The sequence below is a fragment of the Neolamprologus multifasciatus genome, chromosome 9 (genome assembly GCF_963576455.1).
Source record: "Neolamprologus multifasciatus chromosome 9, fNeoMul1.2, whole genome shotgun sequence".
Classification (NCBI taxonomy): domain Eukaryota; kingdom Metazoa; phylum Chordata; class Actinopteri; order Cichliformes; family Cichlidae; genus Neolamprologus; species Neolamprologus multifasciatus.
The window spans coordinates 31,030,191-31,056,983 of NC_140447.1; the positions used below are offsets into that span (position 1 = coordinate 31,030,191).

General features: G+C 40.1%; 2 protein-coding genes across 4 annotated transcripts; both read left to right on the forward strand.

Moving 5' to 3' along the window:
• Positions 1-4,608: 4,608 nt before the first annotated feature.
• Positions 4,609-18,068, forward strand: LOC146511882 (uncharacterized). 3 transcript variants are annotated; one of them, XM_085171800.1, is made up of 4 exons: positions 4,609-4,880; positions 8,028-8,168; positions 10,432-11,115; positions 15,006-18,068. In XM_085171800.1, the coding sequence occupies exons 2-4, from the start codon at positions 8,151-8,153 to the stop codon at positions 15,414-15,416; spliced, it is 1,113 nt and encodes a 370-aa protein (XP_085027926.1). In that variant the 5' UTR covers positions 4,609-4,880; positions 8,028-8,150; the 3' UTR covers positions 15,417-18,068. The 3 variants fall into 3 exon arrangements, with proteins under 3 accessions (XP_085027926.1, XP_085027927.1, XP_085027925.1); XM_085171801.1 differs by having other exon boundaries at positions 8,063-8,168; XM_085171799.1 differs by lacking the exon at positions 4,609-4,880 and adding an exon at positions 5,755-5,945 and having other exon boundaries at positions 8,063-8,168.
• Positions 18,069-23,796: 5,728 nt separating this feature from the next.
• LOC146511883 (uncharacterized) lies at positions 23,797-26,668 on the forward strand. The gene is made up of 3 exons (XM_085171816.1): positions 23,797-24,016; positions 24,416-25,264; positions 26,558-26,668. The coding sequence occupies exons 1-2, from the start codon at positions 23,999-24,001 to the stop codon at positions 25,238-25,240; spliced, it is 843 nt and encodes a 280-aa protein (XP_085027942.1). The 5' UTR covers positions 23,797-23,998; the 3' UTR covers positions 25,241-25,264; positions 26,558-26,668.
• Positions 26,669-26,793: the final 125 nt, after the last annotated feature.

Sequence of the window (26,793 nt, forward strand, 5' to 3'; positions counted from 1 at the left end):
GTTTTTCATATTTATTCTTCTGCTTTGGTAATCCCTGCTCTTAAATCCTTTTCTTTCAAACCCTCAAATAATTTCACACCAGTTGCTCTGAAAGCTTCCAAAATGAACTAAATCTATCAACCGGCTTTCAAACAATAACTACTATGACTTTGTGCTTGAAGTCCACATGTTGTTATTGGGTTTTTTTTTTTTAAGTTAATGCATTTTAATCCACATGTTCTGCAGCTGTTTTTCCTGTAGATTTGAAGTTTGTATTATAAAATCCTGATACTGTTAAAGCATTAGTTATATTTGATGAATTATGTGTAAAGTTCTTATTAAACAGTTTGGTGTCAAAAATAAAGAACTTGTCTCACAACAAGTACTTTGAGCCATGATTTCAGATTCAAACAATTTTTCTATTTTTATTAGGAGTTTTCTCATAGTAATAGAGGCAAAAGAAAAAGAATATGGGAACTAAAACCTTGCTCGGGCAATACAAAATTCAGAGGCACATACCAAACAATTAGAGTAAACCAAAACAACTCCTACTAAGACCCATAATCAGGCAAATCAATTCAGTTTGGGGAAGGCCCGCAACAAGGAGGATGACAATACAGGTCCAACGTATTTCAGATATGGGTCCCATGTCGAAAGTGTCCAAAGTGTAATTCAGCATGTTTGTTGGGAATACAGTTTATAACAATGTTATGCCAGAATTTCTTTGTTTGGATTGCTGGCCTGCCCCAGAGAAGCATGATATCCTTCCTAGCCGGAAAAAATAACAGTTGGAACAGCCTCTCACGCCTGCCTTTGACACCCAGATCACACCCAGTGTAAGACATAAAGGGTACAAAGGAACAGGGAAATTGAAAATATCTGAAAGGACCTTAGCAACATCAAACCCAATCTTTTGACTTTTCTCACTGGACCATAGACGATGCATTAAGTCCCTCCTCCACATTACACTTCCAGCACAATGGGGAAGAGTTTACATCAATTTTACTTTTTAAAGCGGGTGTTATGTGCAATTTTTTACTGAATCTATTTAGCCCAGTTACAGGCAGATATCTTGGAAGCACAGACCCAAATCTTCTGCCAGTCTTAAACAGTTATAGAGCGGCCTAGGTGTCTTTCCCGAACCTGTTTTACAGCCAGGAAGTAAGAACCGGAGTTAAGGACTTAAGGGGCGATCGTGGCTCAAGAGTTGGGAGTTCGCCTTGTAATTGGAAGGTTGCCAGTTCGAGCCCCGGCTCGGACAGTCTCGGTTGTTGTGTCCTTGGGCAAGACACTTCACCTACCGCCTACTGGTGTTGGCCAGAAGGGCCGATGGCGCAATATGGCAGCCTCGCTTCTGTCAGTCTGGCCCAGGGCAGCTGTGGCTACAACTGTAGCTTGCCTCCACCAGTGTGTGAATGTGAGAGTGAATGGGTGGATGACTGGACGTGTAAAGCGCTTTGGGGTCCCTAGGCGCTGTACAAATACAGGCCATTTACCATTTACAAGGACTTTATAAAATTAGCTAATGGACTTCCCAGACTGCAGGGAGGACAAAGCATCCACCACTGCAGACCTAGTAGGGTCCATCATTAGAGTGGTGTCATTAATTATAAAGTGCCTCAGTTGCAGATATCTAGAAAATTCCACATTCTGACGGCCGAAACATCGTTGAAGCTGCTGAAAGGAGAGCAGAGTCCGGCCTCTAAACAAATCACCCAGGTTAACCTGGCCTAAGTTAGGCCAGACCACAAAACCCTGGTCCAGACATCCAGGCGAGAAGTAAGGACCGTTCATAACAGGAGCCAAGGAGGACGTCAAATGGGCCCAGTCCGCCAAAGCACAGATAGATCTCCAGGCCTTGACAGAGCACAGGTCAGGCGTCCGCAACCTTTATGATGATTAGTGCCTTCTAAAATTTCCTCAGAGGTCAATGTGCCACATGATTGCATTAGCAATAAATTTAATAATGCTCTATATCAACAGTTACACACCATATAGAACAACTTTTTAGAATTACATTTGTTCACAGATGTTGGCATAGTGCAGAGCAACTATTTTGAAACAAAAAACAAACACTTTTTATCCTAAATAAGAACTTGATAAGAATAAATCAACTGTACAACAGAAAATGCAAATGCTACTTATGGTCTCCTCACAGCAATGATAGGAAACATAAACATGGCCAATATGGCATTCTTGTTAATACAGAGACACACATGTTAATGTGATCTCTGGTCTCCCACTCAGAGACACAAGTCTCCGAGTGTCCAGCATTCAGAGGCTACCTGAGGACTCATGTGAGAGAAAATCTGCTCACACAGATATGTAGAGCTAAATGCTGTCAATGAGGCCTTTGCCATGTTCTGAAGACAGTTAAACTTGTCAGGTAGTGACGTCCAGCAGGTGAAAATGCAGCTCCATGAACACGCACAGCTGTGGATTCCAGCTGCGCTCGTTGTTCTGCAAACTTTGACCCCCACAGAGTCGAGCTTTTCAGTTCAATCAGCTGCATTTCGATGTCCAGCCAGTTAAAGCGAGACAAATCCAGCTGCTCATTAAAGCTTTCTGCTTTGATCAGAAAAGAAAACATTGGTCCATACACCTCAAAGTCACGAAAACACATTGCGAATTCTGTCTGGAGTCTACGGATGTATTTGTGTATTTCCGTGGTGCTGATGTTGCACTGAGCAGAAAGCTCCTGAAGCATTTGGAGTGTCGGAATGTGGAAATTTCAACATTGAAAAAACTGCCAGCTAGCAACGTCCCTCTAGGGTGGTTTTTCTTAAGATCAAACCTGTGTCATTCTTTTGGTCCACTGCAGTGTGGCAGTCAAAAAAAAGAAGTGAAGTGGCCACAAATGGCCAGGATAGAGCCCAGAGGGTTAATGCGTAAAATGTATAAAAATATTATTGATTACAGGATAATACATTAATGCTAATAGCAACTGTAAGCTTTTTACTTTGAAGTTACAAGTATAAACAATGCTGTTACATATACACTTATTTTTTTTACTATAAGTATGGACATAAAAAAGTGAACAACATTTTATAATAAGCTTAACTGGAATTCTGTACACTGAAAAACAAACAACACATAAAAAACACAAACAAACAGCCAGTGCCTTCATCTGTCCATTAAATGTCAAACATCACATTGACCTGTAGTCCCTGCTCGTCAGCACATGCTTTTAAAAAGACCTCCATGTCCTCTGCAAACTGAAAAACAAAGAAGAAAGTCCCTCTACACAAAAACACTGCAGATGACAGGCCAGGCAAACATCTACTGATCTGTTTGAATGCCTCCTCATCATGTGAGCCTTCAAGGTTTTTGTAAGAAGACTAAGACCACAGTGAGGACATTTCATTTTCATGGACTTTCCACAAGCCACAGTTTCATTCAGCACAGAGGGAGGAGCACATGAATGTTTTACCGAAGATTCAGAAAATGGTTTTGATGCTGGAGACAAGACATCGAGAGGGAGATGGGGCTCCACGAAGAGTTCAGTGAGGAGCAGTCCTGAATGCTGACATGACAATAATTGACTTGCCATATCCCCACGCTGTATGACTGTCATGTTACAGACAGGGCAGTGAAAGTGCACTGGCATATCATTTTGTCTGTAAGAGAGAGAAAAAAAAAGAAAAACAACAACAACATGTAATTTAAATGTAGTTGTATAGAATGCAATCAATTTATCTAACAATCAGATTGTACATATTAACAAAAATATCCAAGCCATCCTCAATAATGAAAGCAAAATGGTGAGGATCACAAGAGCTGTCAAGAAATGTGGTGAACAGGAAAAAATTTATTTTTAATGAAAACGCACTTTTTGTCTCGCTGATGGATGAACTGAACTGTACAATGTGAAAAGCAACTTTTAAGTCAACAAAGAGACTGCAGAAGTGCTGAAAAGAAGTGCATATTTATAACTTTAACTATGAGGTATATTTAATACTAACATACCTTTGAAAGGCAAAGCATTTTTAATGTGTCCATTTATATGCTCCTCGATCTTTGCCCTGACAGTAGGACTGAGAGTGGGGCACAGAGGGCAGTGAAAGAGTCTTCTGCAACATGTTGTGCATTCCTGCAATTCTGGCTTGGAGGCAGAATGGAATAGAGAATATTAGTATTTATAAATGTATACATCTCTTTGTGACGAACTTTACAATGTTGATGCAGGAGGAATGAGAGACATGAATAAAGTGCAATATGCAGTAAATGGAACAATGTGCATTGATGTTACAGATCGTGAAAAGCAGTGAAGTGAATTTGTTCATAACAAGCAAAAATCAAATACGTTTGAAACTGACCACTAAATGCTAACCAGAGGTGTCAAAAGTGCACATTCTTACTAAAGTTTAGATACCTCGGGGGTCTGACCGTTGTTGTAACGCTAACAAAGTGTAAGCAAACTAGAATTATATAATTATTAACGGCGAATTTATACATGAAAGACTCTGTGCCAACCTTTACGATCAACTTGCAAGGTTAAGGATCCATGCGGGAACGAGACAAGAAATAATAATAAAAAAAAGAACATATTTCTGCCAACTGTGGAGGTCACGTGTTTCCGGTTAGTGTGGAGGTCACGTGTGTCTGGTTACTGCAGAGGTCCCAATATGGCGCTCCCCCCAGTCGCGCGGAAAGAGCTGCTTTTACATGAAAAGGGAGTAAAGTAGTGAACTCAGAGGAGAGAAACAAACTAAATTATCGATCATATACCACTACCAACGTTTGGATCGATATCTGCATCGATCTGCCCACCCTTGTCTCCTGGATCGTAGCTGAGATCAGCGTGAACCACGTGGGTCTCTGCTCCCTGATCTGTTTGCTGTGTTTGGAAAGAGTTCCAGCTTCATCGCGGAGTTTCTCTCGGTTTGTGGGCTCATCTAAAGGTAAGCACCGAGCTAACTTTACTGTGAGTTCAGTTCATGTTGAGTTTAGCTCCTGAATGAGGTCTTCTGCTGCTCTCCTCGGTGTCTGTTCACAGTTTATTGTGAACACGTTGAAAGGAGAGTGTTTGGAGAAAAACACTAGCTAATCATTAGCTTAGCATGCTGGGAGAAGTTGAGCGTTTGCTCACTTGCTCGATTATTTCTTGCTTTGACTCGGGGGCGTTTTTAGCCCATTTTTGAATCAAAGCACCCCCAAAGATTCACAGTACTTTATAAAAACCATATAGTATTTGGTTGAGACGTAATATTTTAAAAACAAAGGTATAGATATCCCTTCCCTCCCAAAAAATGGTCTGTTCCAGCTCTCCCCTACTCTGGCTCTGTTGTCCTTTCTGCCAGAGCGATGGTGGCTGAGACGCAGCAGAGCGGAGGTGTAAGTGCCTGGCTTAAAACAGGACATGTTAACTGCATTTAACCTTCAGTTATGTAGGAGTCAGACCATGTTTCTTTTTAGCTGAAAAACATTACACCGGGTAACCTGCAGTGTTGAGAACGTGTTTTCCGATGCTTGCTACTCTACCGTCCGTCCTGCTCTGTAGTAAAATCAGCGACATTTGACCGTCCTGTTGCTCCCATTGGAATTTATGTAGCCTATTTAAAACCTACAACTTAAAATTGTTGTTACCACTGTCCTGTTTGAAATGGAATCAGAGAAGCTGGTTATTTTGTCATATGTGCATGTGCTGATATTAAACCCAGCAGCCACATTCAGGTAAAAGTGTAAGATCAAATGATCCGTGAATCAAGAATAATGTTGGATCAGTGTTTCAATATTTATATCTTTTATTAGATGTAAATGTTGTTTGGTTATTTGCCTTTTGGTTGAAAGTACACCGAGAGATGACTTTTTTTATTACTGATCTTAATAATATCTTCTTTCACGTTAATGTCATTTTTTCATCTAATTGAATATATCTACATCTATTTGTGTATGATTATCAGTCCAAAGAGGGAGAGAGGAAAGAGGGCAACGTTAGGAGAAAGTACAAGGCCAGGAAGAACCTGGTAAGAAAACAGACACGGAATAGTGACAGGCAAAACAGAAACTGTTAAACTGCTTGAGAGAGTTGACCACCAAAAAGTGACATATTTGCCAACCTCAAGGTGAGGCGACATCGTTTAAAATAAAATAAAAAATCTGCAGAAATCCATATCGCGGTATAATTTGAAGCACGTGTGGTAACGATATATATCGCAATATATTCTTTTGTTCTGTATAACGTATTTTCAACACTAAAAGGCACCCTTATAATCCTTGGATTTTCTCAAAAATCAAGAGTGCGCCTTATGTATGAATTCTGGTTGTGTTTACTGACCTTGAATCGATTTTATGTGGTTCACGGCATGCAGAAATCTGTCAAAAAATGCTTTAGTACGGCTTTGGTAAGTTACGAAGCCGCACTACTTAATGGATTGTCGGAGCATTACGGCTGACATAGTGAGGAGCCTTGCAGAGTATTCTGGGTCCTAAACTCCGTCAGGTTCAGGTCCCAGAGTTAAAACGGTCTAAATTCTTTCATCTTTAATAAAATGATCAGCGTTGCTGCTTTACCAGGTGTAACAATTAAGTTTAATATCCAGGCATCCATGAAAACAGAATTTATTAAATTCAACGGAGTTGGAAGTTAGCAGGAAGTTAGCTCGCTAGTTTTCACCTAAACATGATATAGCATGTCCTGACTGAGAGATTTCTGAAATAATTCAAACGTACAGCTCTGCTATCACCACCAACATAAATGAAGACAGAAAACTAAACAGCAGTGGCGTTTGTAGAGTTACTGAAGTTGGGCTAGCTGTTATATAATGATGTGCTACGTGATCGCTTGCAAAACAGCTACGTTAGCGTTAGGGCTGTTCGATATTAAAACGTCTATTGTTTCATTTTACACTATTGTTTGTTTCCTGCTGTTGCAAAAAAATAAAAAATAAACCTTAGACTCAAACGTTAGAACAGATAGATGTCTTATATCGGGATATGAGATTTTGGTCATATCACACAGCCCTAGTTAGCATAACATTAGCTAAAGGATGAATGCTAACTTTTTTCCACTCGATAAAAGTTAATGTGAGGGTTTCTGGTGGTTAAGGACAAATGCAATCGCATAGCAGGATGTTATACACGGACTAAACTTCAGTCAGGAGAACTGAGATTATTCATCCACAATACGAGGTTAGTTATTAATATACTGCAACAACATGGGAATAGAGCAGCTGTGAGAGAATACAGCATTAATGAATCAATGTTACTGAAGTGGAGGAAGCGCAGTTTTTGGCTTTCCTCATATTCCAAAAGTGCTTCGTCTCTTTGCTATGACTGTCGCCCGCCATAATTTGCAGATGATGTTGTTTGCAGCGGCTGCAATGCTTTCGACCAAAACAGGCGGAGCTTGTTGACACCAACAACATGCGCTATCGCGGTAGAGCGGTATAGTCAAAATATCTACCGTTGGCCAAATTTATATCGTCTCTACCCTATACCGTTTATACCGCCCACCCCTACTTATGATTTAATAAAGATATTTGCAGACTTTGAAATGACTGAAAGATTTATTAGGGTTTGTTTTGAGTTTTGTTCAAAAAGGAATAACTTCATATATGAAAAAAAATTATCACATATGCTGGACACCTTAAACTATTTTTTAATAAAGCAGCACAGCAGAAAAAAATCAGGGCTAACCCTTCACTCTATCATGTGGCTCGGTGCTGTCCGAGAGCCAAGGACCTTCTTTCCACTTCCTCCATTTAAAGGTTGGATGCAGTGAGTAACACTGGGGAACAACACACCCTCGTTGTATTTAAAATATGTGGTGGTAAGGCAGAGGTCTAACTGTTGCTATGCTGCTACCAATGAGTCTGAGTGGGACTCCTTCTTTGTGTATCTATGGAAGTCCATATATACAGGGTGCAGCATCCCCTGGGTAAAGGTGGTGGTTTGCAGGGCGCTCAGTGGCTTTTTCCCTTTCAAGTTCTTGTAGGCAGCTGATGACTTTCTTTTTGTAGTTGCTTCTGGGGTTTCACCTTGAAGCTTCATAGGTATTGTTGTCACTGAGTGTAGTAATGTTTATTTGCTCTGCTTCTTCTTGTCAGGGATAAAATACATATCTATACTTTTTGTGTCCCAGCTGAGTAACAGGAGGAGAAGAGTCTGGTGGAGCAGCAGAGGAACAGTTTCAGCCATTTGGACTCAGCTCAGCCACTACAGAGGAAACAATGACTTCAACACAGAAGGTGAGAAAAATATCTCAGTTACACTGTTATTGAAACTGTGTGCACAGCTGGTTGTTAACAGCAGCTTTATCTTTTCCATCCTGGGCTCCTCCATACATGCAGAATCTACGTTCACAAACAAAAACCACAGAAGTTGCAAGAAAATACAAAGATCATATTTTCTCAGCACACATTAAAACAATATCATCAGTTGGACTGCCTATTTTTCATGAAGTAAAAGATTTTCTCCCGTGATTAGTGCTGGGCCATATCACCAAAATTCATATCTCGATATTTATTTTAAGCCATAAAGTAAGAACAAAAAGAGTTCTTAGTAAAAGCTGTGTCCCAGATTTCGCAGAGGCAGTTTTATTAACAGACAGCAGAGATGTACATGAAAAAATTACTCAGAAATAAATTATCAGCATTTATTAAATAATAATGCTCCATGTATAAAATAAAACAATGTTGTTTTTGCGCATAACAAAAAGCAATTGTGCAGTCAAAATGTAAACTAAACGACGCTGAGCATAATAACAAAGACAGATTTTGCACCTGCTCTGTTCCCATGTTCTACTGTGTACCGTGTGACAGCCGTGTCTCTTAACACGTGCCATTTGTGGTCCTTATACACACACAATAAGGTGATATTACGTTGAATCACGTAGGTGGTTCTACAAAGTATTGAGTCAGGGGGATGAATAATTACGCACACCCCACTTTTCAGTTATTTATTTGTAAAAAATGTTTGGAATCATGTATGATTTTCGTTCCACTTCACCACTTTGTGTTGGTCTTTCATGTGGAATACCAATAAAATTGATTCAAGTTTTTGGCTGTGATGTGACAAAATGTTGTTAAAGTTAAAGGGGGCTGAATACTTTTGCAAGCCACTGTATAAAAGCTATGACGAGGCTATGGTGTAGCAAAACAGACGACCTGACAATGAAACACAGAAAACAGAGGACTTGAATACAAAGGAGGTAATCAGGGGAAGTGAGAACACATAGGGAAACAGCTGACTGAAATTAAAAATAATGATGTCACATGGAAGTGAAGCTAAACACTGACAAAAACGGCTAGCTATCGAGCTAGTGGGTAACAGACGTCTCCGAAAACGTCGGCACGCTTTTGAAAATATGTGGTGTCTTGATAAACTGAGCAGATATTTGAGGTTTACACAGCTACATTCCCGCCTGAAAATATGTTAAGCGTTTATTTTGTGACCCAGAAAGAATAATAAGAGTAATATTAAAACTAACTAGCTGCCGCCATTGTTGGAAACTGAGCTGGGCCGCGCTATGAATTCTGGGACAGCTTCTTCTTCTTCGGGGTTTAACAGCAGCTGGCATCCTTGTACATGCAGTGCTGCCATCTTCTGTTTCAGTCCGTTATTACACTCTTAAATCCTACTACTTATTCCTGCATCTTTTGGGCTCTTACAAAGCTTCAAACGACACGTTGACTAATCGTGGCAGCCATAGTACCGGTTCTGACATAAACAGTAGTAACCAGACCGAAAAGCAGCGCACATTTCGGTGCTTTTTTTTCCTGAGATGTCATACACTTTTGGATTCTAGCCAATCATTTTACCATACCGATACTGTGCAAAGGAGGTCTGATGAAATCTGATGAAACACCTGGCGATGCATAGCGTTTTTTTTTTTTAAAGCCGAGAAATGCACCGTATTTGATAGCTTGCTGCAAGACCGAGCACATCTACTAATGAGAGGTTTTAGGACAAAGTTTGTGTTCTCCATTCTTTAAGCACCGGTACGAGCACCGTTTAAGCACTGGCACCATTTCAAAAGTACCGGTTTTGCACCACTATCGGATAAAACCTAAACGATACCCAGCCCTAGCCAAAACTGGCCAGAAAATTCAGGACCTTGTTTGGACTATCTGTTCCTATCCTTCAAGGTCACCTATGTCAGCTGGAGGACTGGTGACCTTTGCTTAACCGGGTGAAAGGACACTCTCCTTCAAGATGAAAACCGGATTTGATTTTTCTCCTCTTCTTTCCTCATGTACTCTGTATTTCCATTATTTTGTTTTGTTTTTTCGGTACCTCTCTGACCTGACTTCCCAATGTTATGTTTGTGTATTCTATGTATGGTTGGAAGGGGTGCTCATGATGGTGCCAGATCGTCTGGCAGCCTTTAAAACATTTTCCCTCCGGATAAATAAAGTATTATCAGTTAACTTTGATTCCAGTAATGGAGTTTCAGTTTGTTCCACGACTGCATTTCACTCACTGCCTCTGTTTGTATCTCTGTCACTGCAGGACCAACATGGAGCGAGAAGTCAGCGCTCTCAGGAGGCCGACAAACCTCATAGAAGAAAGGGAGAGAAAAAACACAGCTGTGATGAGTGTGAGAAGGATTTTAATTGGAAGTCTGACCTGTTACGGCATCAACTCATCCACAGTGGAGTTAAAGCACACTACTGTGACTTGTGTGGAAAGTCTTTTACCCTGGCTACAAACTTAAAATCACACCAACTCATCCACAGTGGACTTAAACCGTACAGCTGTGACTTGTGTGGAAAATCTTTCACCCAACTTGCACACTTAAAAAGACACCAACTCATCCACAGTGGAGTTAAAGCACACAGCTGTGATCAGTGTGGTAAAGCGTTTGCTCGTAGTAGCACCTTACGAAATCATCTAGTTACCCACTCTGAAAATAATCAAACGTATAGCTGCGACATTTGTGGAAAAACATTCTGCTCGCTAGTCAAACGAAATATTCACCTGCGCATTCACACTGGACATGATGTTTACTGGTGCGATCAGTGTGGGAAACTGTTTACAACAGCCTCACACTTAAAAAACCACATGTTTATCCACACTGAGGAGAGACCTTATAAATGTGACTGGTGTGAAAAGGCTTTTAAAGAGCCACATTCCCTGAGAAAGCATCAACAGATTCACACCAGAAAAAGACTCTACAAGTGCAGTTACTGTGAGGTATGTATTCATATTTTTACAGTTGCAGTTATTTTGAAGTATTATGTGAATGAAGTTTAATTTCAAAGCTAAATGAGACATTAAATCTTCGTCGACAGAATATTCAGTCAATTCTGAAACAAATCTGCTGAAACTTTCCTGATGTTGGAAAAAAGCTTCTCCCCTTTCTAACATTCACAGTCCAATGGATGCATTGGAGAGCAGCTTGGGGTTAGTATCTTGTGGCATGTAGCAGGGCTCACAAAATCACTAGCCCGACGGGCTGAGATAGATTTTGGTCGCCCGACCGGAGATATAGCTAGCCCCGTGACGTCGGGCTAGCGATTTTGCGAGCCCTGTGTAGAGTAGAGCATCCAGGGGTTTAACCACCAATATTCCCATTAAGAAGATACCTACAATTGAAGAGACATTTTCACCCAGTAAGCTGAGGTGGGTCAAGTATTGAAAATTGTAGTCAAGTAAGAGTAGCATAACTTTAAAATAAGTTTACTTGAGTAAAAGTGAAAAGTAGTTGGTGAAAAGACGACTCAAGTAGTGAGTAACTGGTTGTCATGTCCGATTTATTTTTTTTAAATAAGTGCTATCAGACAAACAAAAATAAATAAATATACAAATTTTAGTATTTTCAAATAGAATATATGTAAAACATAAACTAAATAAGGCACAACAATTCTAATTTCCAGATTTCAGTATTTCAAAACATAAAGCCTTTTTCACCAATACCTACAGTAAGTAATATAAATATATAAACAGTGCAAACCATTTCCAGTGACAAGATATGCTGTAAACTTTATATTCATTTTTGCTCCAAATGGCACAGCATCCTCAGAGAAAACATTAGAACGAGGCATCTTCAACATATGTTCATACAAGGCAGCCCAGTTTACCATAAATTGTTTGGGTGTGCATCTATTTCTGCATATTTAGCAAAAATGTGCCATTTCTTCACTCAGTGAAGTGATGGTTAAGCTTCAGCAGCAGTTTTCTCTCAAGGTTCTTTTTGTGAAGCTGTGACCGTTTAGCAGTGAACAGGAGTCCTGCATGACTAAGAAGTCCTTCACAAGCTCCAGATGCAGGAAGAGCTGTATTCATTTTAATTGACAGCTTTTTGATGTGAGGAAAGCCATGCAATAGATCCACACCTCCAGTGAATGGACATGAAAGGTACCTCTCCAGCCCTGCTTCTGGCTTTCCTGACCCAATGGATCCATCATCTTCGTCAGTTAAAGGCCGCTGTTTGTGCTGGCCTCATCCAGCTCTGTGTCTAGGTGATGTCTGATGAAGTTGAGGCCTGTGGAAAGATGTATGGTTTTCAAAAGAATCAGGTCTGCTCACTATAGTGCTGTATACACTGCCAAGCCGCAAAAACAATTTGCAATGAATTCCAGATTAAGTTCAAAATAAGAACACGTGCAAGGCTAAGCAGTGCTAGCCAACAGATTCTCCTCGCACTGTTTGGATGTTACTCTGAGGAAAGACGGTGATGAAAGCTGTGACTCTATCTCTGCATGGCTGTCCTAAAAAGGCAAACACCTCAATCTCTGACTGTGGCGCCCCTTCCAACCACGGGGGAGGGAGACCGATGAAGCTAGCTGATGGGTCTGTCTAGCACAAACCCGCCGCTGGAACGAGACAATTTCTACTACACAGAAAAGCAAGATACGAGTAGGCAAAGTTCTTTGTTTCTCGTGCACGAGGAAGACCAACTGGACAAACGCCGTTCCTTCGCTTGACCCCAGTTGCTCTCGTCCGCTCCCTCGTAACACTGCTCTTTCATTGAGGTTACATGAATATGCATAGGCTCATTAACATAGGTACACATGTGACCAAAGAGTACCGTGTGTGTGTGTGTGTGTGTGGGGGGGGGGGGGGGGTCAGAATGTCTGGAAGTCCAGCAGTTCATCTAAACAAAAGGTACTTATACTAAAATAGATATAGTGTGTTTGCGATACCATATATCAGTAAGAGAAGATGTAACCTCTCTCATGACCTTAAACACACACAGTCTTTGCAGACTACTAAGGATCAGACCCCTACCAATATGACGTTGACTATAAACTCTAAGCATATATAAGTAAATATTTCTAAGCATAAATGACAATCAACAATATAACCCTGACACTAGCCTCTTAAAGCTGGGTATACACTGTGCAATTTTTGGTCCATTTTGAGACGATTTCTCAGTCGTTCGACCGTTTCGGGGAAAAGCCAGAGTTTCGCCTTAATTGTGTGTCGTGCATCATGTAGTATACATGGGGTAATGAGAAGCGATTAATACCTCACGACCAGCTCCCGATCATCAATCATATGGTTGCAAGATAATCCAACCTGTTTGAAACCCGGTCGCCCTTCATGAGGGTGTCAACGCAGCCTCTGACACAGAAATGCTGCTGGACACAAGCGATGGAGGCACAATTTGTAGAAATTTTGCAAGCTGAGTACGGGAGTGTAGAGCTGCCACCCAGGCAAACAAAATAGAAGTATATGGTGTTATAATGTGAAAAGTTTATTGTTCTAACAATGTACTATCATGTTTGTTATTACAATGTACGTAATTATCACGTCATAACAAAAACCTTTTGTACAAAATATTATATAGTACAAACATCATAATTATGTATATTTTAATAATATGGTAGTATATTGTACAAACATGAAAAGTATATTGTTAGAACAATAAACATTTCACATTATAACGTGATATAGCTCAGTTTTTCGTTTGCCTGGGTGGAAGCTCTACGCTTCCGTATCGAGGCTTTTCAGTGTGACCTACGAACTTCTAACCCCTGCGATTCAATCGTACAATTTGAGCAGGAGCTAAATAAGGTGACTAAAAAAATTGTACAGTGTTTGCCCAGCTTAATGCAGACTGTTTAAATTAAACAAGCTGCTGTTTCACATAATAAACCCTGTCGACCGCTGTATTGCCTTCTGTTTTAACAGTTAAAGCAGTAGAGACGAGCTGTTTACATCTGCGTGGAACTCTAGCTTCATTAACCAGGCTAGCTGTTAGCTTAGAGTTCATGCTAGCTAACCAGCGAGGAGTTAAAAGCTGCGAAAACAACACCCACAAACTTATCGAAAATATGACGTGATTCTAGTGTAATCAAACTCGGGGCTTGAGCTCGACAAAGCTGCTGTAACATAAGACTGACGTCCAACTAACCACAGCTAAAAAGATATTTAGAGTGAACGTACCGTGACATGTTTCCTCAGGTTACATGAGTTGGTGTTTTTTCACGCCGAAAAGTCGGTTTGTTCCGACACTGAAGACATAGCTGTTCTTTGTTTCACTTAAAAACAGTACAAATTTTTGTAAATGAGGCCAAGGGTGTTCATCCTCTTCAGTTCTAGCGGTAATAGCTTACTCTGCCATGTTTTCATGTGTTTCTTCTTTCCGTGTGTCCGCTACTTTGAAACGCTTGGGCTGCTCTGTCCGCCACAGTTTCAAACTGGTCATGTGACTGCATGGCCACATCTGATTGGTAAAAGAGTTGCAGGAAACTCCAGTGGTGGCATGATCCATTAGTAGCAGTATTATCTAATGTGTGAAATTAATTATTACAAAAAAAACAGAGTCAAATATTGCCAAATGTAGCAGAGTAAAAGTACAGTTTCTTCATCACAAATGTACTCAAGTAAAAGTAAAAAGTATCGTGCAAAATAGGTACTTTAAAAGTACTCCCCCCCCCTCCCAAAAAAAAAAAAAAAAAAAAAACTTACTCAAGTAAATGTAACTTGTTACTACCCACCTCTGCCAGTAAGCTGAGCGTTATAATGTAAACAGTAAAATGTAATTGGACATTGGCAGAGATGCTCTTTATTTCAGGCAATGTTCAGGATATAAATGTTGAAGGACTTACTCTCACTGTCTTTGTGTCTTTGTTTAGAAGCAGGGCGACACAGATGGATCCCGTTCTCAACCCTGTCGTCACTGTGGTGGTGGGAAAGACTTTCTCTGTGACCTTTGTGGAAAAACTTTCAGTCATCAACAAAGCCTAAAAGTACATCAGCGTAGACACACTGGAGACAAAATGAACTACTGCAAAGAATGTGGGAGAGGCTTCCCCAAACCAAGTGAATTAAAACGACATGAAGTCATTCACAGTGGGGTTAAAAAGCACGTCTGTGACCAGTGTGGGTCATCCTTCACCACTGCATGTTACCTTAAAGTACATAAACGAGCCCACACAGGAGAGAAACCATACAACTGTAGACACTGTGACAGAAGTTTCTCATATTCAGCGAGTCGTGATTGCCATGAACTTCGACATATTGAAGTGAACTTAATAACAGTGTGACAAGAGCTTTAAGAATCTCAGTTTATACTCCGAACATAAACAATCCCTCACTGTAAATAAACTGTTTCACTGTTACCAATGTGCAAAAGCATTCACTTCATTATCTGCTCTGTGCAAACATCAGCGTGATCCTGCAGGACTGACTTCACTGGATCACAATAAATCTGCAGAGACAGAAAGATCCTCTTCAGGTTTCAGGGTCAGACTTACAAACCAGATCAGGCTCCACAGAGTTCAGATGGAGTCTCCTGTAAAGAGTTTCAGCTGATGTCACACTTGGATCTCATGAGGTAGCTCTGATGTTTGGACTTCAATTCAGGAAGAAATAATTCTAAATTATTATTATTTTTTTCCATGACAGAGCTCATAATGCCTATTAGTTGTATTAAACTAAATTTTCTTAATTTAAATTAATTCAAATTCTATTATTTCTTTTTGGACCCTCAGAAAACACCAAATTCTTTTTACATGTAGATGGATGCCGGTAGAGTTACATATTCAGAATATTTGGATTACTTAATTTCATGCTTTTTACAACTATAAGAATGTACTATTGCTATGTGATTTATTACTATTATTGAGGCTACTCGGCATACCAATACCAACTAATTTTTAAATCTTAATATCAAATGAGTAACAGTAGGGTGGACATTAGGTGTGGCTTTTTGCAGTGATCTTGTATAGAAAACAACTTCTGTATCAATAATATGTTTTCCTTTTGTCTACTTTGTGGCTCTGATTTCTGGACTTGCATCAATAATCCTGAATGTTACATTTGGGAAGCTGCAAGTTTTTTACTTTTTTTTTAATTTTAGTTTTTTATTTATTTATTTTTTACAGATTTTGATTCTCCAAAATGTTATCGCTGTCACGTTTAAATGGTTTTCCCATTGGGACATTGTATTTAGTAGTAGTTGTTGTTATAGATATTGTTTTACCTTATAGTTAACTGATATTGTATAAATACTTGAACTTAACTTTTGTTTTGATCTTCTGGCTGACTGGTGTTTTCACCCGTAATACGGTAGACGTGGGGGGGGAATCGATACAGCACAGCATCTTGATATTTTGTGTTGTGATGTTGTCTCAATACAGTGACACCAAACATCGATATTTATTAAAGAAAATAAAATACTCTGGGAATACAATGAATAAGGGAGCTCATCTTATAAGAGGCCAACTTTCTGCAAACAGTTGCGCTCTGACTTGAAGTGACTGCAATCACTTTGGAAGAGATTGTTGCAGGTTTTAAATAAACCATATTATTTATAAATGCAGACTAAATGCTACCATGTTTTCATCAGTTTGGTGTTAGGCTTGGTCAGTGAGCACTGCTCGAGGGGACTCGACTCACCGGGTTGGTTAGTCAGTTGCTGTTAATTTACATTAGTTTATGTTTGCTAACTAAAAGCAGAACTCACTGGAATATAAAGACACTAAAACTAGAAATCAGTCTAAGGGGGGTCACTTTTATGCTGCCTCTGACTTTAACAATACGTTTAAAGTTAACCTGAGGATATACAGTCTACTTTAACTCTATCTTTTAAGCACTAAGTGGTTCTTCGTTGGGAAACTTTCCCACTTAACAGTGGCTTGCAAAAGTATTCGGCCCCCTTGAACTTTTCCACATTTTGTCACATTACAGCCACAAACATGAATCAATTTTATTTGAATTCCACGTGAAAGACCAACACAAAGTGGTGTACACGTGAGAAGTGGAACAGAAATCATACATGATTCCAAACATTTTTTACAAATAAATAACTGAAAAGTGGGGTGTGTGTAATTATTCAGCCCCCTGAGTCAATACTTTGTAGAACCACCTTTTGCTGCAATTACAGCTGCCAGTCTCTTAGGGTCTGTCTCTACCAGCTTTGCACATCTACAGACTGAAATCCTTGCCCATTCTTCTTTGCAAAACAGCTCCAGTTCAGTCAGAACCACTTCATAAAGCGGTTGTTCAGGTTTAAGCAGTGGGAGGCGAAGAACTAATATATCCATAAGTGATGGCTTAACATTCTGCATTCAAGTATAAGTTTGTCTAAGTCCGCCATTGTAGAAATTCATTGCACCGAAACAAAAACGTGCACAGTGTGACGTCAAAATAGGCGCACACCTTTGACACTGCGTTTTCTCAGTTTTCCTCATCCACACGTAAATGCAAAAACTTGAATTTTCGAAAATATTCACCCTGGCAGGCGTTTTTAAAAATCTCCGTTTTCAGCGAACAAAAACGAGGTTTATGTGTGGACGAAAGGTGTAAACGCATAGAAAAATCTGCGTTTTCAAAAATACCCTGATAGGTGTGGACGTAGCCTTATTATTCCACATTAATTACGCAGCAGTGGAGAGTGGACTTTATCACAGTAGATGTCTTTCTGAAAGCGCTGTAACTAAGTTTAAGAATATAATCCAGCCACTGTTATCATCGTCAATGCCCTGTACCAACACAGAGCAGAGCAGCTATCTGAACGCTACCCCAACAGAGGTCGATTATCTTGTTAATAATTTCACCTCCTCACTACGTACGACTCTGGATACTGTAGCTCCAGTGAAAACTAAGGTCTCTAATCAGAAGTACCTGACCCCGTGGTATAATTCTCAAACACGTACCCTAAAGCAGATGACTCGTAATCTGGAGAGGAAATGGCGTGTCACAAATTTAGAGGATCATCATTTAGCCTGGAGAAATAGTTTGTTGCTTTATAAAAAAGCCCTCCGCAAAGCCAGAACAGCTTACTACTCATCACTGATTGAAGAAAATAAGAACAACCCCAGGTTTCTCTTCAGCACTGTAGCCAGGCTGACAAAAAGTCAGAGCTCTTTTGAGCCAACCATCCCTTTAACGTTAACTAGTGATGACTTCATGAACTTCTTCACAAATAAAATTTTTATCATTAGAGAAAAAATTACCAATAATCATCCCACAGATGTAATATTATCTACAGCTACTCTTAGTACCATTGATGTTAAGTTAGACTCTTTTTCTCCAATTGATCTTTCTGAGTTAACTTCAATAATTACTTCCTCCAAACCATCAACGTGTCTTTTAGACCCCATTCCTACAAAACTGCTCAAAGAAGTCCTGCCATTGATTAATTCTTCGATCTTATATATGATCAACCTATCTCTAATAATCGGCTATGTACCACAGGCCTTCAAGGTGGCTGCAGTTAAACCTTTACTCAAAAAGCCATCTCTAGACCCAGCAGTCTTAGCTAATTATAGGCCAATCTCCAACCTTCCTTTCATATCAAAAATCCTTGAAAGAGTAGTTGTCAAACAGCTAACAGATCATCTGCATAGGAATGGTTTATTTGAAGAGTTTCAGTCAGGTTTCAGAGCTCATCACAGCACAGAAACAGCTTTAGTGAAGGTTACAAATGATCTTCTTATGGCCTCTGACAGTGGACTCATCTCTGTGCTTGTCCTTCTTGACCTTAGTGCAGCATTCGATACTGTTGACCATAATATCCTATTAGAGCGATTAGAACATGCTGTAGGTATTACAGGTATTGCTCTGCAGTGGTTTGTATCATATCTATCTAATAGACTCCAATTTGTGCATGTAAATGGAGAGTCCTCTTCACACACTGAGGTTAATTATGGAGTTCCACAGGGTTCAGTGCTAGGACCAATTCTGTTTACATTATACATGCTTCCCCTAGGCAGCATCATTAGAAGACATAGCATACATTTTCACTGCTATGCAGATGACACCCAGCTCTATCTGTCCATGAAGCCAGATAACACACACCAATTAGTTAAACTGCAGGAATGTCTTAAAGACATAAAGACTTGGATGGCCACTAACTTTCTGCTTCTTAACTCAGATAAAACTGAGGTCATTGTACTCGGCGCTGAAAAGCTTAGAAATATGGTATCTAACCAGATTCTTACTCTGGATGGCATTACCTTGGCCTCCAGTAACACTGTGAGGAACCTTGGAGTCATTTTTGACCAGGATATGTCCTTCAACGCAGCTATTAAACAAATATGTAAGACTGCGTTCTTCCATTTGCGCAACATCTCTAAAATTAGAAATATCCTGTCTCAGAGTGACGCTGAAAAACTAATTCATGCATTTATTACTTCCAGGCTGGACTACTGCAATTCATTATTATCAGGATGTCCAAAAAACTCACTGAAAAGCCTTCAGCTAATCCAAAATGCTGCAGCAAGAGTACTGACAGGGACTAGAAAGAGAGAGCATATTTCTCCTGTTTTGGCTTCCCTTCATTGGCTTCCTGTTAAATCCAGAATTGAATTCAAAATCCTGCTCCTCACATACAAGGTCTTAAATAATCAGGCCCCATCTTATCTTAATGACCTTGTAGTACCATATCACCCTATTAGAGCACTTCGCTCCCACTCTGCAGGCCTACTTGTTGTTCCTAGAGTATTTAAAAGTAGAATGGGAGGCAGAGCCTTCAGTTTTCAGGCCCCTCTTCTGTGGAACCAGCTTCCAGTTTGGATTCGGGAGACAGACACTATCTCTACTTTTAAGATTAGGCTTCAAACTTTCCTTTTTGCTAAAGCATATAGTTAGGGCTGGACCAGGTGACCCTGAATCCTCCCTTAGTTATGCTGCAATAGACGTAGGCTGCCGGGGGATTCCCATGATGCATTGAGTTTTTCCTTTCCAGTCACCTTTCTCACTCACTATGTGTTAACAGACCTCTCTGTATTGAATCATATCTGTTATTAATCTCTGTCTCTCTTCCACAGCATGTCTTTTATCCTGTCTTCCTTCTCTCACCTCAACCGGTCGCAGCAGATGGCCGCCCCTCCCTGAGCCTGGTTCTGCCGGAGGTTTCTTCCTGTTAAAAGGGAGTTTTTCCTTCCCACTGCCGCCAAAGTGCTGCTCATAGGGGGTCATATGATTGTTGGGCTTGTCTCTGTATCTATGAAGCGCCTTGAGGCGACATTTGTTGTGATTTGGCGCTATATAAATAAAATTGAATTGAATTGAATTGAATTGAAAATTGAATTATTCAAGGCACAAACGGAAAGTCATGTACGCGTGCAACGTAAAGTTAGGTGAGTGTGCAACGTAAAGGTGAGCGTGCAACGTAAAGTCACGTGGACATGCCGCGTGAGCATTCGAACTGAGTCTAAAGTTTTCGTGTGCGAATTGAAGCGGGTGCTCTCCAATCATCAAAAGTAACAAACTCATTGAACACATTTATATGGTTACTTTTACATTTACCAATCATATATGACAGATTTACAATTTTTTTTAGTACTATGCAAAAAAACAACCGCAGAGCGACAGTCTGGGTCAATGGTGGCCGAGGCGACGGCAAGGCTAACAAAGGAACCCTCGAAGCGTTAGGCTAGCTTTGTAACGGAATATAACGGAAAAGTATGAAACAAAAAAGTTTTCTTTGTTGATAGACTGTGTTCACAGTGCAATTTATTTGTTGCCAGACTGTAAGATGAAAGTACACAATTTCAGGCTCCCACATTTTGTCAGAAACTGTACATTAACGAGTTTTTTACTGTTATTCAAAAGCAACAGTGGAAATAATGAATAGAAGAAAATTAATTCATTCTTACCTTATACTAACCGTGGTGCAGGCCAGTGCAGTGCATGAACATGCCTTCTCCGGTCAATTCCGCTCAGAGTAAATCTAATGTCCCGCTCTACTGTACAAGACTTGTGAATGGTTACCTGGAGGGATGTACCACTGTGAGAGGGGTGCTACGGAATAGTCCAAGTGATCGCTGCTTTAATTTCCCGGTCAACTATACATAAATTGCACGTCGACATGATTTTTTAAAGCTGGTGAACTGTAACTAGACCAGAAATCGGTGATAACAAAAGAACATTCGATCAACTTATACTTTACTTACTTTATACCCGCTCAGTTGCAATGCAATTTAACGCTCAACTACAAATCAATGGCTTTTTGATGGTGACCTGTGGGGATGTAACACTGTGAAAGAGGCATTTCAGATGATCGCTGCTTTGATCTCTGGTCATCTATAAATAGACGTTTTTTCAACGACGTTGATTAGCTGCGTATATACGAATGTGAATCGCATTATTGGCTGGACTATGGGATAAGGTGGCATCATTCTAATCAGCCAGTCACTTACTGACTAATACTGCAAAACAAAATTGTTAAAGTTTTAATTTTTTTTGTGCGCAACACAGATTTTCTGTGCGCAGAGACCGTGCCAGCAGTGCGCAATTACACACGCGCGCAGCTTAGAGGGAACATTGGCTGCACAATTGTTGGAAACTGGAATTAGCTGGGCAATGCTATGATTTGTCACGGCCTTTGTCGTGTGGCTGTAACGTAATCGGCCTACAAATGCGACCTCAGGAGGAATTTGGACACCCCCAAATGTAGCTTCTGAGTCACGTGACCGCACACCAACGAATCACAGCAGAGCAGAAAATGGGGCGGAGCACAGCATGTGTGCAGGAGAAGAGTCGAGCAGAGAGAGCTGCTTTTTCATGAAACGGGAGTAAAGTAGTGAACTTAGAGGAGAGAAACAAACTAAAGTATCGATCATATACCACTACCAACGTCCTGATCGATATCTGCATCGATCTGCCCACCCTTGTCTCCTGGATCGTAGCTGAGATCAGCGTGAACCACGTGGGTCTCTGCTCCCTGATCTGTTTCCTGTGTTTGGGAAGAGTTCCAGCTTCATCACGGAGTTTCTCTCAGTTTGTGGGCTCATCTAAAGGTAAGCACCGAGCTAACTTTACTGTGAGTTCAGTTCATGTTGAGTTTAGCTCCTGAATGAGGTCTTCTGCTGCTCTCCTCGGTGTCTGTTCACAGTTTATTGTGAACACGTTGAAAGAAGAGTGAGAGAGTGTTTGGAGAAAAACACCAACTAATCATTAGCTCAGCATGCTGGGAGAAGTTGGAGCAGAAGTCTTTTCATTGTCCCTGCAGCTGTTTTTCTGCATGCACCAAACCTCTACAGCCTCATTTCTATTTACCGCGTTGACTACATCCACGATTAAAAGACCTCACGCGCCTACAGCGTTGTGTCCGGTTCAATGTGTGCTCGCTGTTCATTGTGCCTTTAGGTGCAGCTGCCCGTAGTCACAAAGAAAGTTTTGGTTTGATTCTTCTTTGCTGAGATCAACATATCTGAAACAACTTTTTTGTGTTTTTGATGCAGTGTTTTGTATAATTCCGTCATAACGGTATGTATGAGCGGTGAAACGTGTTTTACCAAACTTAAAGAAGTCCAGCTGCTTTCTTTCTAACCTCCTTAGACTACGATGACCTGTATGACTGAGAACCTTCAGAGAAATTGTTGAACAACATGACACTAACATCACATTTTCCATTTGTATTGTTGCGAGCCTTGTGTACCGATAAGATAAATAGATAAGACGAGGCCAAAAAAACTGATGCGCCCACATTTTGGGAGAGCTGCATGTGTTTTACTGAATCAAGAAACAGACACACACAGTGCAGTGCGGACTTAAATCCACACGTGGCAGCACTGAAAGTACGAGAGAGACCTTTAACCTTTGAACCTGTCCCTTTATAGAGAAGGAAAACAATCACAAAAGTACCCAGTGACTGTGCTGAACAATACTGGTTGGGATTGTAAAAAAGTTAAATAAATAAAGACATAAAAATCAAATTTTTGCGTTACGCTTGTAATTAATGTTATAGTGTAAGTATTCTTTAATTATATCCATTATAGCAACTATGGATAGGCAGTATTAGTTGAATTTTTTTCCATAAATCCAGCAATGAACATGTAACGTCACTGAAAAGAAAATAACATAACAGCCATTGCCTCAACCATGGTTAAACCAGCAACTAAGGTTAACCTTAGCATAGCTAAGGTAACTGGCCTATAACCTACATAACCTAAGTAACCTAAATGTACCATATAACTCGCACAAGTGCATACAATTCGACACAATCATTGTTTTAACCTTATACTGAACTTTATCGTTACTCTGTCAACAGCCTGTTGTCTAAATTACCAAGCTAACAGAGCTAACAGAGTGAACATAAGAGCACCCGAATGCAGACGTCAATAATGCAGCGTAATGAAATAATGTCCCGATCTTCACAAAACCTATAATTTGCCTCCAGAACACAGTTAAGGTCCCAAAAAATCTATTGAACAAAAATAGTGATGCAGTTCAGTTTCTTCGCTCAGCCGAGCCGCTCGTCTGTTGCTGTGTGGAGCAGCCTGTGTCAGTCACCTCTGTCACACGTCACTCATCCAGTACTGTTCTGCAGTCTCTCAAGGAAACTCAGCTGTTTCATGTAAAGTTTTCCCTTGTTTCCAAATATGAATAATTTTTAAGTATTTGTTCGAAATAAATATTCGTTTTGTTGGTTTTGTTTTTTGTTTTTTTGTGTGCCTTTCCGAATACTGTATTCCGGTTCGGCTTCACCCCTCCTTCATAGGTATTGTTGTCACTGAGTGTAGTAATGTTTATTTGCTCTGCTTCTTCTTGTCAGGGATAAAATACATATCTATACTTTTTGTGTCCCAGCTGAGTAACAGGAGGAGAAGAGTCTGGTGGAGCAGCAGAGGAACAGTTTCAGCCATTTGGACTCAGCTCAGCCACTACAGAGGAAACAATGACTTCAACACAGGAGGTGAGAAAAATATCTCAGTTACACTGTTATTGAAACTGTGTGCACAGCTGGTTGTTAACAGCAGCTTTATCTTTTCCATCCTGGGCTCCTCCATACAGAATCTACATTCACAAACAGAAACCACAGAAGTTACAAGAAAATACAAAGATCATATTTTATCAGCACACATTGAAACAACAACATCATCAGTTGAACTCACAATATTTTTATGACATAAAAGATTTTCTCCTTTGACAACTCTCATTGTAGCACATCATTGTAATGTGATACTATCACCAGAAGGTGGTGGTAACACACCTACAATGTGTTTCTTGACTCTTTGATTCCACTAATGGAGTTTCAGTTTGTTCCACGACTGCATTTAACTCACTGCCTCTGTTTGTATCTCTGTCACTGCAGGACCAACATGGAGCGAGAAGTCAGCGCTCTCAGGAGGCCGACAAACCTCACAGAAGAAAGGGAGAGAAAAAATACAGCTGTGATGAGTGTGGGAAGGATTTTACCCGGGCTGGAAGCTTAAAAACACACCAACTTATCCACAGTGGAGTTAAACCGTACAGCTGTGACTTGTGTGGAAAGTTCTTTACCCAGGCTCGAAACTTAAAAACACACCAACTCATCCACAGTGGAACTAAACCGTACAGCTGTGAGTTGTGTGGAAAATCTTTTACCCAGGCTGGAAGCTTAAAAACACACCAACTCATCCACAGTGGAATTAAAGCTTACAGCTGTGACTTTTGTGGAAAATCTTTTACCCAGGCTGGAACCTTAAAAACACACCAACTCATCCACAGTGGAATTAAAGCTTACAGCTGTGACTTGTGTGGAAAATCTTTTACTACGCCTGGACACTTAAAAAGACACCAACTCGTCCACAGTGGAGTTAAAGCGTACAGCTGTGATCAGTGTGGTAAAGCTTTTGCTCACAGTACATGCTTACAGTGTCATCAAGTTACCCACTCTGGAATTAAAGCGTACAGATGTGACATTTGTGGAAAAACTTTCAGTCGCCAAGGGGACCTAAATAGACACCAACGCATTCACACTGGACATAATGTTTACTGCTGTGATCAGTGTTGGAAACCGTTTACAACAGATGTACAGTTAAAACAACACATGTTTACCCACAGTGAGGAGAGACCTTATAAATGTGACCTGTGTGATAAGACTTTCAAATCTCCAAATTCCCTGAGAAAACACCAACAGATCCACACCAGAAAGTAACCCTACAAGTGCAGTTACTGTGAGGTATGTATTTATATTTTTATCTTCTTATTTTAGACTGAGTGTTTGGAACAAGTCAGATCAGTAAACTTATGGAGTTATATTGGATGAATTGATTGAAAAAATGCGTTGTTTTCGTCCAGTAAGCTGAGTGTTATTAGTAGAAGCAAGTATCACAGTTGTTATAGGTTAATAGGACTTGGGCTCACCTTTTCTCTAATCAAAATAAAAAAGTAAACAGAAAACAAAGAAACATAAACATAAGAAGAAGAACTTTATTTATGAAGCGCTTTCAGACAAAGTTCTGTACAGCTATTTAAAAATAAAGAAAGAAATAAAAGTGATGCATAGCAATAAAAGTTAAAAACAATAATTAAAACAATAAGTCTTCAACTTAGCTTTAAAAACCTCCACAGAGGCTCCACTAATATCTTGAGGGAGGTTTTTCCACAAAAACGGGGCACAAAAAGAAAAAGCACGCTCCCCCAATAGTTTTTTTCTGGCTCTAGGATCTTTTGAATGACCAGAATCCTGGGATCGGAGAACATGGGATGGAAGATAAGGGTTCAAAAGATCAGAGAGGTATGAAGGTGCCAAACCATTTAAAGCCTTGTAGGTGAGCAGCAGGACCTTAAAATCTGTCGAACCTCACAAGGTAGCCAATGAAGTGATTTCAATAAAGGGGTATTGTGCTCAAATGTTCCAGTTTTAGTTCAAATGTGAGCAGCTGCATTTTGCACCATCTGTAAACCTCGAAAACCTTTCTTTGGCCTAGGAAGGAGAGCGTTACAATAATCGATACGTGAAGACACAAATGCGTGGAGAAGAACCTCTGCAGTGTTTGATGAAACTTGTCTGATTTTAGCTATGTTCCTCAAATGACAAAAGGCGGTCTTTGTTATCTCTTTTACATGAGACTCGAAGGAGAGCGCCATGTCGAACCACACGCCCAAGTTTTTAACCTTGTCCCTGCAATTTATGACATAGTCATCAATTTTCAAGATTCAATTCAGTTTTATTTACATAACGCCAAATCACAACAACAGTCGCCTCAAGGTGTTTTATATTGTACAGTAGATTCTACAATAATAGATACAGAGAAAATCCCAACAATCATATGACCCCCTATGAGCAAGCACTTTGGCGACAGTGGGAAGGAAAAACTGGTACTGTAGAAAACTTATACAGTACCAGTGCTTGTTGCTGTTCCTCTACATCAAATACATTAAATTGGGAGATGCTCTTTGTTTCAGGCGATGTTCAGGATAAAAATGTTGAAGGAATTCCCTGACTTACTGTGTTTGTGTCTTTGTTTAGAAGCAGAGCGACACAGATGGATCCACTTCTCAACCCTGTCATCACTGTGTTGGTGGGAAAGAGTTTCACTGTGACCTTTGTGGAAAAACTTTCAATTACCAGAAAGCCTGAAAATACATCAGTGTAGACACACTGGAGATAAAATGAACTACTGCAAAGAATGTGAGAGAGGTTTCCCCACACCGAGTGAATTAAAAAAACACGAACTCTGTAAGAGTGGGGTTAAAAAGCACGAC